General features: G+C 43.8%; 1 protein-coding gene across 2 annotated transcripts in view; it reads left to right on the top strand.

The window, feature by feature from the left end:
• The window catches only part of fndc3a (fibronectin type III domain containing 3A), a 178,486-nt gene extending 162,637 nt beyond the window's left edge, over positions 1–15,849 (top strand). For both annotated transcript variants that reach the window (XM_084312740.1, XM_084312741.1), the window contains 5 exons: positions 27–397; positions 5,264–5,476; positions 7,419–7,585; positions 12,168–12,292; positions 13,292–15,849. In XM_084312740.1, the coding sequence (XP_084168866.1) occupies positions 27–397; positions 5,264–5,476; positions 7,419–7,585; positions 12,168–12,292; positions 13,292–13,615 (1,200 nt within the window). In that variant the 3' untranslated portion in view covers positions 13,616–15,849. The remainder of the gene's footprint in view (positions 1–26; positions 398–5,263; positions 5,477–7,418; positions 7,586–12,167; positions 12,293–13,291) is intronic.
• The last annotated feature ends 558 nt before the right edge of the window (positions 15,850–16,407 follow it).

Here is a 16,407-nt window from a genome sequence, read left to right as displayed (position 1 = left end):
CACCACATGCCTGTCACCTGCTGCAGGCTGTGAACGTGGCGGGCGTGGGGCCCTTCGGCGAGGCGGTGCTGTGCCAGACGCCGTGTTCCGTGCCCGCGGCCGTCAGCAACGTCCACGCCCTGAAGGAGGCCGAGCTGCGTGGGTTTGGGACCTCCGCAGATGCAGAGGAAGACGACGACGAGGAGGAGGAGGAAGACGACGACAGCGGTGAAGGTGGCGCCCCGTCATCGCCCCTCTACTCTGCGTCCACCTGCCTGGGTCTGAGCTGGGAGCCGCCCTGTGACCACGGCTCCGAGATCACCTCCTACCTGATCGACCTGGGAGAGCGCCAGCCCGTCGCCGTGGGGCCCGTCACCAAATACATCGTCCAGCACCTGCAGCCCGATACCAGCTACAGGTAGGGGACGCCGTCGCCCTGAATACCCACGCATGGGACAGTTGGGCAAATGAATGCAGCATCCATTATAAGTATTATGTATTATTATTTAGACAATATGTCAACACACATTCAAAAGATTGAATTGGGCTATGTTAACGCCAATCTTTCATGTTCCAATGCTTCAATGCTAGATTTAGGGTAAATGGCTGAAACATATTGGTGTTAACATTCACAATCACAAGGAGCAGCCAGTATAACTCTAGAGGCACATTGCCTCTATCTCTCTCGCTCTCGCTCGCTCTCTCTCTCTCTTCTCTTTCTCTTTCTCTCTCTCTCTCGCTCTTTCTCTCTGTTATCTCCATTCAAATATAACCTGCACTTTTGTCAACATAAACCTTTTAGTGTCTGCTATTGACAAATGTACTCTATCCAATAGAGTAGGGGAATTAGCTTGTATGTTTAAAAAAACGTAACTTTGGTCAGAGTGAGCATTGCTTGCCTCATTGACACCAGTAGGAATGTGAAACTCTAAACATGGCTTGGTCGGCAGAGCAGAGGATTGGCAACCAGCTGTAATTGAAGTAAGCCGCCCCTAAACCGCACGCTGCATTACTCTGAATTTATTAGCATTTTATTCCCTTGTTCATTCATTCAAAATGGTGCCAGCGGAAGCTGCCAGAGGGAGAAACCGAGTATGTACTTTTGTTTGTACGTTAAGAGTCTAGATGGCTATGGTATGTGCTCATTTGAATTATCTTCTTTTTTTTTTTTTTTTTTTTTACTGGACCTAATTAACATCCTCACAGCCTTCCTGGAGATATGAGGCGTACTTGCATTCCCACATAGCATGATTGGCACAACGCTAATCCCAGCTCTAAAACAAACACATCTTCTATACCTTTCCTCTTTAAATGAAAGCATATTTCACTATCCGATAGAGGGAGTTATTTTCTGTGATGTTTTCTGCTTGTTATTTGGTTTTCTAATTGGAGTCGTGACTATGCTCAACTGATCCTCAATCACTTTGCATTTTACTGAGGAGCATTTTACTCCTCGGGAGAAATGGCCACACATACTGATAGACGACCTGAGATCAAATTTTAAGAACGTGTTTCAATAACTTTCGATGCCCTGTAAAGCAATCTTGAAATCGGTACATCGACGATGGGCCACTAGTTACAGTATAGTATGGGCTCAGGTAGGGGTTGGGAAAATTAATGGAGTCATGTAATAATGGTGGCGTAGTGGGTAGCAGTGTTGCCTCACAGCAAGAAGGTCCCGGGTGCGTGAATACTTTCGGCAGCCAACATGCCCTTCCGCGTTGCTCTGATTGGCCGAGCGCGCGCATGCGCATGAGCCGCGACAAGCTTCTCAGCCGCTTAACGCAATTTATACAAATGGAAGTATTGATTACGCCGTAACGAATCATTAAAAAAATATACCGTTAACTGGAATATGTTGTTTCTTTACACATATATTGGATTATGTAATTGGTTTGTCATGACAAACCAATAAAAAATCGCGAATTAACCGGTGGCTACAACAACACACAGTAACTACATGCATCATTGTTTACAATGAACAGTGGGGCTGTTGGTGTTGTAGCCACCGGTTAATTCGTGATTTTTTTTTATTGGTTTGTCATGACAAACCAATTACATAATCCAACATATGTGTAAAGAAACAACATTCCAGTTAACGGTATATTTTTTTAATGATTCGTTACGGCGTAATCAATACTTCCATTTGTATAAATTGCGTTAAGCGGCTGAGGAGGCTCAGGAGCTTGTCGCGACTCATGCGCATGCGCACGCTCGGCCAATCAGAGCAACGCGGAAGGGCATGTTGGCTGCCGAAAGTATTCACGCGTCCCGGGTTCATATTAGCATAGTGGGTATTGATATAGGCAAAGAAGATTGCATAATAGTAAATTACAGTACGAAGGTTAGTATATATACAGTACGGTATATATATATTCTTTTTTTTTTAACACTTTCAGTGCCACCAGGTGGCGCCAGACTTAGTGCTGGAATGCCACCATCCACTTTAATGTTAATGTTAATATCGCCTAATCTATGTTTTAAATTATGGCTATGTGTCTAATCTGCCCGTCGCTTATCAAAGAATCATTTTCCAGTCAGTGCTGTCAAGGCAGATTGTTTTTTTATCGCTTCATTTCCGTTTGAGAGCATTTTGAAAAGCACCCGTTTTGAGGTAAAAAACAGCCCATTCAGGGCCATTCTGTGATAATCGTCTTTTACTGGAATATTCCAGAACCGTTGATATTTGTCGGCCTATTTATGAATCGTTTTCAAATAAACGCTAGATGATCAATATTATAAGTACACGCACGCCCATTCGAGGCGCGCGCTGATAATAGCTGCTTTCATTTCCTCGTCGATTTTACAGTGAAACCGCTGGAGCACATTTCACAAAACAGCTTATATCTTCATCAAAACGAGTCTGATTATCCTAACACTGATAACATAGATTCCTTACCTGACATCACATCCAACTGGTATATTCCAATTCCTGATCACCATTCGAAAAAATCGATAAGTGTATAGATCTAACGTGTATACAGTAGAACTCATGATCCGCGGCACTCAGAGGATCCATAATGAACTCTGGTAACCCCGGCTGCATCAGTGGACTGGAAAATGTGGAGTACAGGATTTTTTTCCCCATCCATTTTCATTGAGTCCATTCCAAAATCCCTGATGTCATCTGGGAGACGATAGGGGGCGCTTTTTTCCACATCTAATCGCCGGCGGCTCTTGGGTAGGCTAGGGTAGGCTTGCGTGATGCAATATGATTTCAGATCGCAAAAAAAAAAGAAAAATCAGAGAAATCTCGTGAGTGGCAATCAAAGTGTTAAGATATTGATTGAATAAGTGTGTGTTTAGTTTATTTAGAACAATATGAAATAATCAAGAAATAACAATGAAAAAATACAAAGATAATTTGCTGTGTGTATCCAAAAAAAAAAAAAAAAAAAAATAAGATGAGTCGAATAATAAACTAAACAGGCTCTTGTCCGAAATGGAACAGGAAGAAGCTAGATGCTTTTCAGGTCCCAACCCCTTATTACAATAAACCCTTGACACATTTTCATCTTTCGATATTTCAACCACTTCATCATTAGTCCTGAGATACAAGTTTCAAGTTTGTTTATTATTTGTCACAACAAAATACAGAATACTTTATGATGAAATGCTTGTTTCTGTACAATACATAACCAATCGTACACCTTCAAACACAATCTTCAGTCTTCCAACAAAATCATCTACAAACATCAGTTGGCAATCGATCAAGTTGATATGCAATCATTATTGCTAATGAATAATACGTTATTGTACTAATAGGCTACTGTCCATCCAGTATCTTTAGAAAGCAAAAGGTACAGTATATGCTAACTAGATCACAATACAATACGAATACAAGACGAGATGATAATTTCAACATCTCCATTAATGACGGTTACAACCTCCCTCCTCTTTACTGTACCTTTCTAGAATCACTCTTGTTGTACTAATGAGTTACAACCTCCCTCCTCTTTACGCTACCTTTCAAGAGTCACTCTGTTGTACTAATGAGTTACAACCTCCCTCCTCTTTACTCTACCTTTCAAGAGTCACTCTGTTGTACTAATGAGTTACAACCTCCCTCCTCTTTACTGTACCTTTCAAGAGTCACTCTGTTGTACTAATGAGTTACAACCTCCCTCCTCTTTACTGTACCTTTCTAGAATCACTCTTGTTGTACTAATGAGTTACAACCTCCCTCCTCTTTACGCTACCTTTCTAGAATCACTCTGTTGTACTAATGAGAGTTACAACCTCCCTCCTCTTTACTCTACCTTTCAAGAGTCACTCTGTTGTACTAATGAGAGTTACAACCTCCCTCCTCTTTACTCTACCTTTCAAGAATCACTCTGTTGTACTAATGAGAGTTACAACCTCCCTCCTCTTTACTCTACCTTTCTAGAATCACTCTTGTTGTACTAATGAGTTACAACCTCCCTCCTCTTTGCTCTACCTTTCTAGAATCACTCTTGTTGTACTAATGAGTTACGACCTCCCTCCTCTTTACTCTACCTTTCAAGAGTCACTCTGTTGTACTAATGAGAGTTACAACCTCCCTCCTCTTTACTCTACCTTTCTAGAATCACTCTTGTTGTACTAATGAGTTACAACCTCCCTCCTCTTTACTCTACCTTTCAAGAGTCACTCTGTTGTACTAATGAGAGTTACAACCTCCCTCCTCTTTACTCTACCTTTCAAGAGTCACTCTGTTGTACTAATGAGAGTTACAACCTCCCTCCTCTTTACTCTACCTTTCTAGAATCACTCTTGTTGTACTAATGAGTTACAACCTCCCTCCTCTTTACTCTACCTTTCAAGAGTCACTCTGTTGTACTAATGAGAGTTACAACCTCCCTCCTCTTTACTCTACCTTTCTAGAATCACTCTTGTTGTACTAATGAGTTACAACCTCCCTCCTCTTTACTCTACCTTTCAAGAGTCACTCTGTTGTACTAATGAGTTACAACCTCCCTCCTCTTTACTCTACCTTTCAAGAGTCACTCTGTTGTACTAATGAGAGTTACAACCTCCCTCCTCTTTACTCTACCTTTCTAGAATCACTCTTGTTGTACTAATGAGTTACAACCTCCCTCCTCTTTACTCTACCTTTCTAGAATCGCTCTTTTGTATTTAATTTTTAACTGTATGGAGTTTTTTACTTTAATTTCGTAATCCGATCTATTCCAAATAGATCTGTTCCGTAGCCCTAATAATCCTACTCGTATGAGTCACGTGGTCTCCTCCGGTCTCCTCTGGGTCACGGCTCATCCTGACCTCGTGTTCCTCTCCTCTTCCGCAGGATCCGTATCCAGGCCCTGAACAGCCTGGGCGCCGGCCCCTTTAGCCACACCTTTAAGCTGAAGACTAAGCCCCTGCCCCCGCAGCCCCCCCGCCTGGAGTGCACTGCCTTCAGCCACCAGACCCTCAGGCTCAAGTGGGGCGACGGCCCCGTCAAGGCGGCCGCCTCAGACTCCCTCCAGTACCAGCTGCAGATGGAGGACCGGAGCGGCAGGTCAGTGGCCCCTTAGTCTGGCCTGGTGGAAGTTAGTCTGGCCTGGTGGAAGTTAGTCTGGCCTGGTGGAAGTTAGTCTGGCCTGGTGGAAGATAGTCTGGCCTGGTGGAAGTTAGTCTGGCCTGGTGGAAGTTAGTCTGGCCTGGTGGAAGATAGTCTGGCCTGGTGGAAGTTAGTCTGGCCTGATGGAAGATAGTCTGGCCTGATGGAAGATAGTCTGGCCTGGTGGAAGATAGTCTGGCCTGATGGAAGTTAGTCTGGCCTGGTGGAAGTTAGTCTGGCCTGGTGGAAGATAGTCTGGCCTGATGGAAGATAGTCTGGCCTGGTGGAAGTTAGTCTGGCCTGGTGGAAGTTAGTCTGGCCTGATGGAAGTTAGTCTGGCCTGGTGGAAGATAGTCTGGCCTGATGGAAGATAGTCTGGCCTGATGGAAGATAGTCTGGCCTGGTGGAAGATAGTCTGGCCTGGTGGAAGATAGTCTGGCCTGATGGAAGTTAGTCTGGCCTGATGGAAGTTAGTCTGGCCTGATGGAAGTTAGTCTGGCCTGGTGGAAGTTAGTCTGGCCTGGTGGAAGATAGTCTGGCCTGATGGAAGATAGTCTGGCCTGATGGAAGATAGTCTGGCCTGATGGAAGTTAGTCTGGCCTGGTGGAAGTTAGTCTGGCCTGGTGGAAGATAGTCTGGCCTGGTGGAAGATAGTCTGGCCTGATGGAAGTTAGTCTGGCCTGATGGAAGTTAGTCTGGCCTGGTGGAAGTTAGTCTGGCCTGGTGGAAGATAGTCTGGCCTGATGGAAGATAGTCTGGCCTGGTGGAAGTTAGTCTGGCCTGGTGGAAGTTAGTCTGGCCTGGTGGAAGTTAGTCTGGCCTGGTGGAAGTTAGTCTGGCCTGATGGAAGATAGTCTGGCCTGGTGGAAGATAGTCTGGCCTGGTGGAAGATAGTCTGGCCTGATGGAAGTTAGTCTGGCCTGATGGAAGTTAGTCTGGCCTGGTGGAAGTTAGTCTGGCCTGGTGGAAGTTAGTCTGGCCTGATGGAAGTTAGTCTGGCCTGATGGAAGTTAGTCTGGCCTGGTGGAAGATAGTCTGGCCTGATGGAAGATAGTCTGGCCTGATGGAAGATAGTCTGGCCTGATGGAAGTTAGTCTGGCCTGGTGGAAGTTAGTCTGGCCTGGTGGAAGATAGTCTGGCCTGATGGAAGTTAGTCTGGCCTGATGGAAGTTAGTCTGGCCTGGTGGAAGTTAGTCTGGCCTGGTGGAAGATAGTCTGGCCTGATGGAAGATAGTCTGGCCTGGTGGAAGATAGTCTGGCCTGGTGGAAGATAGTCTGGCCTGATGGAAGATAGTCTGGCCTGGTGGAAGTTAGTCTGGCCTGATGGAAGTTAGTCTGGCCTGATGGAAGTTAGTCTGGCCTGGTGGAAGTTAGTCTGGCCTGATGGAAGTTAGTCTGGCCTGGTGGAAGTTAGTCTGGCCTGATGGAAGTTAGTCTGGCCTGGTGGAAGTTAGTCTGGCCTGGTGGAAGATAGTCTGGCCTGATGGAAGATAGTCTGGCCTGATGGAAGATAGTCTGGCCTGGTGGAAGATAGTCTGGCCTGGTGGAAGTAATGAGCGCTTCAGCAAAAGCTATTGATGTATTTATTTTGTGGTTTGAAAAAAGAAAAAAAGCTAGAGTACTCCATTCATAGTTCATGCTTTTCCTATCAACATGACCATAAAAACAGTTCACGTTTGTAAGTTAACGATTACGATCTCCTGTTTGCCTACCAAGATGTCTGCAATGATGATGTAGTATAGAATACTATGACACTGATGATCTGCTTTTTACCAGTTCACAGATAGTAACTCATCCTCTTTGTCACTCTCTCTTTGTCTATCTACTTCCTTTCCTCTTTCTGTCTATCTCTCTCTGCCTCCCTCTCTCTCTCTCATGTTCTTTTCTCTTCACTGTGCAGATTTATATCCTTGTATAGAGGACCATGCCACACTCACAAAGTCCAGAGGCTTAACGAGTCTACCTCTTACACGTTCCGCATCCAGGCCTTTAATGAGGCGGGCGAGGGGCCCTTCTCCAATGTTTACACCTTCACCACCCCACGCTCTCCTCCAGCCCCTGTGAAAGGTACAGTGGCAGATCTCTCCCGTCAGCTCTCTCTCTGTTCTCGCTCCTTTACTCTCTCCCTCTATTGTTATTGCTCTCTGGATCAGTGTTGCTTTTTTATCTTTAAAAAGGCGCCCACTGCGGCTCTCTTCCAGACAGTCACAGTCAGAGAGGCTTTTAGCCTCTGCCGACCCGGTTTGATTTTTCGTATTGATTTTAAAACATCATCAAGTAGCAAGCCATGCGCTTGATTCATCATGAATTCACTTTCATCCTCCAGCCGGTAGCTTGTTACCCCGTTTCTCAAGCGCAGTTAAGTCGGGAAGCTTCTTTGATGAAATGGACAACATGATCCCTGTTCTATTAACCCTTTCACTAATGGTTAACCTTCTGTAGTGTTGCAGTGAAAGGGTTAACCCTTTGGTAGTGAGGTAGTGAAAGGGTTAAGATCCTCCACCACCGGGAGACGAAGAGGCAGCTCTGTCTCCCAGGCACTCAGCGTCCCGCCATCATCCTCGTCATATCGCTCTTTGATGAGGGAGTGAACTCTGTGGTGTGTGTGAACGTGTTTGAATGACAACAGTGGCTCGGGAGGCAGTGGGGGGAGGTAGAGCAGCCGTCTGGTAATCTGGAGGTTCCTGGGTTCGATTCCCACTCCTCCCTGGCAGCGTGTCCTTGAGCAAGCCACTTAACCCCTAACTGCTCCCGATGAACAGGTCGGCACCTTGCATGGTTGCCTCTGCCGTCACTGTGAATGTGAGTGAACGGGTGAAATGTGAGGAACAAATTGGAAAGCGATTTGGATAAAAGTGCTATATAAACGCAGTCCATTCATGACGTAATAGCCGGTCCGTTGGTCGAAGCGGAGTGGAGTGAATACCGGAAGAACCCTCTGCACAGATAACTTATATAATATATTTAAAAAGCCTCAACCCAACATGTTTGATTTTTACAACTCTCCTAGATAGAATATGTTGTGTGAAGCGGGGCAGTGACACGGATCCCAGAATGGAAACTAAATGTCACACCATCGAAATGTCATTGTGACATCCCTAGCACCCACCACCACCAAGTCAATCTGAACGTGTGGGAAACACTGGATTAGGAAGTTACTTCTATGTTGCGATAACTTCTCTGTATCTCATTTAAATATGTTTGGGGAAAATGTCCGGGCTGCTAAGTAAGCAGTATGGTAATAGCCCGTCAGTTCCCCTCCCAACGATTTGTATGGAATGACTTCTTTCATAGTAATTTTCCTTAATACTTATTTGCCAGTATCGCTGTGAAATAAGAATTCAATGCAATTCATTTCACAGTGGTCTAATAAAAAGGTCTTATAAGTCTTAAATTGAACTTGCTGAAACCTGCAGGAACCCTGGTTAGTACAAAATGCCTTTAAGGGGATTTTAGGTACAAGTTAGAAATGGTAATCAAATCAGGGACCTTTTAGAAGAGGTCAATTGGCCTTTGTTCCTCTAATCCTGAGGCTTAACTACCGCTCACACATACTCAAACTCCCAAAAGGAGCTCCTTCACATCTAATAGGCTTGTTTGCGCCCCAGAGAAAATGTGTCATTCTTTCTGTTATTGTTAAGAAGAGGACTATTGGTGGAGCTAAGATGATGTTTTGGAGTATTTTTTTTAATTATTTTTTATACATCCTTTAGATGTTAGAACATATGTAATCTGCCATGTAACTGTGGTCCCAGAGGAAGTAAGTGTAATGAGATTCTACATTGTTGCTTTCTCTGTTATCCCAGCCTCTGGCGTCTCTCCTCCTCTTCCTCCTCGTTTCCCTTGTTTGACTTTCTATCTTCCACTTGTTAACTTGTAAATATTGTGTCTGTGGATGTTTGTTCTTGTTAACCCTTTGATCGCCGGGGTTAAATTCATAATTTACCATCCCTCGCCAGCCCTATTTAACATGGAGAAGTTCCCCTTCTTTGCAGGGCTATAACTTTTTTGTATAGCTAAATTGACATTACCATGGCCCATTCAAAGTCCTATATCTATTGTTCAGGGTGTAGCAACGTTATACTTTTTCATTCACATATTCATACTAAAATACGGTCTAAAGTATAAGTATGTTTTTATCGTTTTCTGCAGCTTTCTCCAGAATGTGATTTATAGCCCTAAATGCATTATATTGATGATTGTATACAGTTTGATAGCAATCGGCGTGAGATAAAAAATGTCAACTGCACGTACTTCTAGAAGTTACTACGTATGATCTGATGTTGACCGGATGGGCGGAGGGTCGTTTATAATTCCGTGGGCAACGTTATATCATTCATCTAATGTGGGTGATATGATCATTAGAGCAGTTAGTATAGAAGACATTAAAAAATAACTCTGAAACTCACCGTAGCTTCCTCTCGCCGTTGGGAGATGAGCGTGGAACAGAATTTTTTCTATTATGGGATGTCGAAATATCCGATCCATTTCCAGGTTGTATAATAGTATATACGTCCAAATCATGTTGCTTATCGAGTTATTGGCAACGGATCGCTATCCATTGTGTCGAGCTAGAGTCCCGGGACCTATAGCGAGTGATCGGACCAAATTGAAATGAGCACCAGCTTCCACTTCCTGTTTCTTCCCTGGGCGATCAGGCCGATCGGCCACCAGATGGTGCTCTTGAACCGTTAGAGAGTTGACAGGGGCTCACCAGTACATATAATGTCTCCGGGGGAGAAATATGATTTCGATCACAGATTTTTGAAATATTGATATCAAAGACGCTGTCCAGCGTCATCGGCAGAATGAGCATGGCGGGGAATGACGTGTTTCAGCAATTAAAGGGTTAATGTCATTGTTTGCTCCAGGGCTGCCAATATCGACACGGTAATTCTGTTGATTAATTAGTCAATCTTAAAGGTCCCCTATCTTATAAATGGCATTTTCCAGTGGTTTGCATTGTTTTCTAGCATTGTGGGGTTGTACCAACACTGATTAGATGTGAAATTTCTACCCAGTCCCATTCCTCCAGTTCAGCTGAGACAAGAACCTCCCCCACTAAACCAAGCCATTCTGAATTTACGTCGATCTGTGACGTGTAAGAATGCTTAACTGTGATTGGAGGAGTTAGCATAACATTGAGTAAGTATGATCAAAACGGAGCGAGTGGAAATAATGCAGAAGCAGTTTCGACAGCAGAGACCTTAAGCTGTTCACACACAGTGAATCACACACAGAGAACTAGATAAAACGGGTGGGAGGGAATGGGACTGGGGGGGGGGGCTCTCTCTCGCTCTCTCTCGTATCAGCACTCGCTGTATCACTGTGTCAACGTGTTGCAAAATATCATAGCACACACTCCCACACGCGCGCGCCTGTATTTTCCCATCCGTGCAATAATATTCACAGGGGTATATATTGTCATTTGAAACAAGTTACCAATGCATTGTCCTGTGGGATTATGCCCCCCTGTGGCGAAATTAATTAGTCCCACAGAAACATGCGTTGGCACACACATAGATACACATGAAAACACACCGAGACACGCACACACAAATTGCTGCCTCGCGTATATGAGAGCCTCCTCTCTCACTCTCACTCTCACTCTCTCTCTCTCTCTCACACTCCTCTCTCTCTCTCTCACACTCTCTCTCTCACACTCTCTCTCTCACACTCACACTCACACACACACACACTCAGGTATCTGCCAGTGCAGGTGGGTGACTGTCACTCAAAGCGCATTGCGAGTATGGGCGCAGCCCAGCCAAAAACACCTTGGACTTTGCAAGGGCAGAAAGTGGTGCACCAAAGTACTTGATTAAAAATACATAACAATGAATTGAATTGGGAAAAAAAACGTACAGATGTCTTCCATAGACTCACAGGAATTGTGTAAAATTGCCCAAATAGTGAAATAAAATAGCAAAATATGAGCCCTTTAACTTAAAAGAAAACATTTATTAAATAATAATAATAGAAATATATATATATATATATATTTCTATATATTATATATAATAAATTAACACCATTTTTATCGCTTTAACCCTTTTGATCCCGACCTCTTCCCATAACTGGAACAAGCCGCTGGTGGCTGTGGTGTGTTTACCTGCCTGATCCTTCCGATATTAAACCTCCCCCTGAGCGGCACATTTCATTATGCAGCGTTTCTGAGCGGACGCTTGGATTACAGCGAGTTGAAGGCACGCTGCGGTGAAGCAACAAGTCTTGAGGTACCGTCTACAGGCCTGAGGTTAGCTTCAACACCGCCTGTCAAACATTGTCACGTCAGAGAACAAGTGTCCACCAAATGGACAGCTTTTCAATGTTATATTGAAGAGTGACCGATAAGTACTCTGGATTACTTCCCCTGACCACTCTGTTCTGTTCTTCATGACCACAGCCCCTACAGACGCAGTCAATTGCGTTAAGGACATTTCTATCGTTTGTCGACCCTGATTAGCTCGTAGTTTTTTTTCTCATAACCTGGTTCCTAATTTTGTTCTGCTTGTTGTATATTGTCTCCTTTTTGGAGCAAAGGGAGAAAGTACACACCCTATCTGAAGGCTGATCGGCTATCAGTTTCAAACTAGTAGTTTACTACATCTCTCTATCTCCCCCCCCTCCCTTCTTCTGACTCCCTCAGCCCCCAGAGTGGAGCGTCTGGACGACCACTCCTGTGAGGTCAGCTGGGAGGCTCTGCTGCCTATGAAAGGAGACGCGGTCATCTACACGCTGCAGTACATGATGGGAAACTCTGAATTCAAACAGGTAACGGTGTCAGCGTGCCTCTTCCCCCCCGCCCTCTCTCTCTCTCTCTCTCTCTCTCTCTCTGTTACTGTTTGTAATTTGCTTCTCCGTACTAACTCATTAAGTGATTCAGATCCACCATTAATCCCTGTGCCCTTTTATGCACATCAGGATACAAATGGATTTAGAGGCTAAATGTTTTGACCATAGCATCACAGCGTGACTTTAAATTGAGGCTGACTTTAAATTGCCCATTAATGCAAAGGTCATTGATCCACGAGAGATCCCAGGTGTCTGGTGCCAGCGCCATCATCTCTCTCTCTGTCTCTGTCTCTGTCTCTCTCTCTGTCTCTCTGTATCTCTGTATCTGTCTCTGTCTGGCTCTCTCTGTTTCTCTCTCTCTCTCTGTCTCCCTCTCTGTCTTTGATCCACAAGAGATCCCAGGTGTCTGGTGCCCGCGCCATCATCTCTCTCTCTCTCTCTCTCTGTCTCTCTCTCTGTCTGTCTGTCTCTCTCTCTGTATCTGTCTGTCTCTCTCTGTTTCTCTCTCTCTCTCTCTGCCTCCCCCTCTCTCTCTCTCTCTGTCTGTCTCTCTCTGTATCTGTCTGTCTCTTTCTTTCTCCCTCCCTCTGTCTCTCTACCCCCCCCCCCCCCCCCCCCTCTCTCTCTCCGAGGTCTATGGCGGTGTTAACCCGGAATAATGGCAGCCACAGGCTTATGCTAATCTCACCACATCACAGATCATGCCGCAATTGAATAAGGGAGTGACATATTTGCCTGCCCATTTTGCACAGGCTTGGTCCTCACCTCGCCAGACACATGCAGCTCCAATACGTATTGTAACAGAATGGGGATTCTACACATGCAATACTATACAGTTGTTTCAGCATAAATAAGCATGAGCTTTCTGACCTGTGCCTCCTTTATACCAATGCCTGTGTTGTAGCTTTATGACTCAAATTCGAACATTCTAACTTCATTATAATGTCCCTTTATCCGTTTTCCTCCCCGCACTCTCAGGTCTATAAAGGCTCTACCACATTCTATCATGTCCACAACCTGCAGTCCACCAGTGATTATCGCTTCAGAGTGTGTGCCATCAGGCAGTGCCAGGACGCCCCGGAGCTGAGCGGGCCCTACAGCCCCACGGTAACCCTCTCCCCCCAGCGCAGTGACCAGGCGGCGGGCAGCGGCCCGAGCGGCACCGGGTCCAGGGCCGCGGTGGAGTCCTGCCGGCCCCGACGCAGCCTGACCGATGAGCAATGCGCTTTCCTCCTCCTCATGGTCTTCGCCGTCATCGCCATCCTCATTGCTTTCGTCATCCAGTACTTTGTCATCAAATGAGCACCTCGCGACGCCCAGCTGCAGGGTTATAGCTTTATTTCCTGTCTGTTTTCTTTGTACTTGTTGTTTTCTGTCACCAGAGTAATCCAGTTAGCCGTGTCAGGGGGTGGGAGGAGAGATAGCCAGCCGGGAGAGAGGCCTAGACAGCAGTAAGGAAATGGCATCACATTTTACGCCGATGATACCTTCCTCTTATCTTCTACCTTCATTAACCCCCCCCCCTTCCCCCTGGCAACATATGTTGTTCAATTAAGGTCTATTCTATTATGATTGGCTTTCCTGCACGGAAGGGACTCAGAAAGAGCCAGGGATATGGTTAGAGAGAAAAAAAAATTAAATAGAAAAAAAGACACGTCATTATTTATATTTCCATTTATGTGTCCAGTATGAAACTGTTTTTTGATAGATGTTCCAAAAATAGTATGTAGGGGTGTTCTTAGCCTATGTGCTATTCGATTCTGGGACCTGTTGGGCCAGAGTTTGCACAGAGCGGTGTGTCCAGATGCATTATGTAGTTGTGCCACAGAGGTACACTGTCTTGGAGGGCTCGGGGGCCAGTTGAAGGGACTGAGCCCTTACTGGAGTTTGAGGAGTATAGCAAGAGGAGAAATGGATATACAATTATTGTTCGCATTATAGAACGTTCATTTAGCACTTTCCAACTTTTTGATGTTCAGAATGTTTAAGGATGCAAAAATGACTGGAGAAATGTTAGTATATTTTTGTACAGTAAGACACAAGGACCTGTAAGTCTGACAGAAAAAAAAATCACTCAGTATAGTTAGAAAACAAACGAAAAACCAAACTAACACAACAAATTCTAATTATTTTTACTATCATATAGTTATACTGTAGCTTGTTTTTACAACCATGCAGCTGCTTTACTCCGAAATATTGTTGTTCAGCACAAGAAAATGTATGCTTACCTGTATGTTTTGTTTGTTGTTGTTTTTTTTGTTGTTTTATTGTTTTTGTTTACTTTTGTTTTTTCAGTAATTGATTTTGCACCTTAGTGAAAGAACCTTGACTGAATGCGTCTTGGTCTCGTGATGCATTTTATAGAACACATGTTCAGATCGTGCGAAGCCCTACTTGTGTTTTGGGTGTTTTTTAAAAAGAAAAAAGAAAACTTTGTAGCATTACATTGTGTGTCACTGGAACAGCTGTCCCAACGAGAATGGTATGAGAACCAGTTGTTTCAGAGGCCTTAATTGGAGAGAGAGAGATCGAAAGAAAGAGGGAGAGAGAGAGAGAGAGAGAGAGAGAGAGGGAGGAAGGGGGGAAACAAAACTTGGGAGCATTTTCTTGATTGAAGAAAAAAAGATGATCTTTTCTTCTTTTTTTTGCTTTAGAAAACACTAAAAACATGTGTTCTTCTCTTTTTACTTTAGTTTCCTTTTACTTTTAGCAACATTTATTTCATGTTAGTGAACGTACGTAATCGTGAGAAGATTTGAAAAAATAGTTCTACGTATTCTGATTTCTTTTGATTTCTTTTTTCGTCGGGTCATACATGTGTGAAGTATATTTTTTATAATATTGAAGTAATATAAGTTAATACTGTCCAGAGAAAATAAGAATTCTCGAGTACTCATGAAACATGGAAAGCAAATGGCGGATACAAAAAAGAAAAAAAGGTGTCATCTCATGTACTTCCTGTGAATTTAAATTTGCCTTTTCTCTGTGTTAAGTATTTGTGACAGATTGCTCACGCTGATTTATCGGTTAAGTAATCTGGCAGTAGGGTCTAGTGTTGTGTTTGGTTATGGGCAGATAATTGCTGTTGCAACCGTTATGAAATACAGGTACCTTGCAAAACGTCTTGGATAATTACATGATTTGGTCTATCGGACATTCTGCAAATGTCTTCTCGTTGTCATTTAAAGATTCAAATTCCTATTTTTGATAGTGATTGCAATGTGTGCCATTTTAACGCCTCTTCGCCCGTGGGGTAACTACCTTTTGGCTGAGGAGATTAACAAAACGCTACAAAAACAAATAAAATATGCACAAAAAAGGAGACCATTTTTATGTAATTTTAATGTTTGCAGTTACCTCATACACCGTACATTCCAAAATGAAAATTTGTTATACTATACATACTACCAGACATATCACTTTAAAATGTTCGTTATGGGAAAAATGTATGATCATAGATATGTATCTAAAGTGTATCTGTATAGCCATGATATCTACAAAGGATCCATGCACAATAAAAGATTTATAATTCTTAATCACCTTTGAAGTTTTGGGTTTTCTTTTGTGTTGTTTATTTCATCAATCATGACACAGGCTTCCAGAACATCTGCCTGAAGAATGTAATGAGGTAAAGGCTTTTTTATTATTTAGAATATCTCCAAAAGGAAACATGTTTTTACGGTATGTGGCCGTAGTGCGTCAGCTCAGGTTTATCCTAATAAGCAGTGCGAAGACATTTCCTGTAAAGTCTTGACATGAGTACTGTCCGTGTTATGAATTACAGAGACAAGGAGGGAACATCCTGTCTCCTGCTTTTCTCATTTCCCCCTCATGAAGGCTCATAGATGTGAAAGAAACACACACTCATAAAAGTAAGGCATGTGATAACCTTTACTTTTTATTTTTCTTGCCACTGACCGTATTCTACACTCAGTGGCTGTCTACAAGACTTGGAAGTAGGCCTTATAGTTCAGACCGACATGCATGGAAGTGTTCCGCAAGATTCTTTAAGCCATAGAATGTACCCCGTCCGCAGTAGTGGCAAAGGAGAGCTGTGATTAATGAGGTGAAAGTGGCCACCTCCGTCGCCACTT

Source organism: Notolepis coatsorum (genome assembly GCF_963971535.1).
Source record: "Notolepis coatsorum genome assembly, chromosome: 1".
NCBI classification, from domain to species: Eukaryota; Metazoa; Chordata; class Actinopteri; order Aulopiformes; family Paralepididae; genus Notolepis; species Notolepis coatsorum.
Note: the sequence above shows the minus strand (reverse complement) of the source record. Positions and strands in the feature narration are given on the sequence as shown.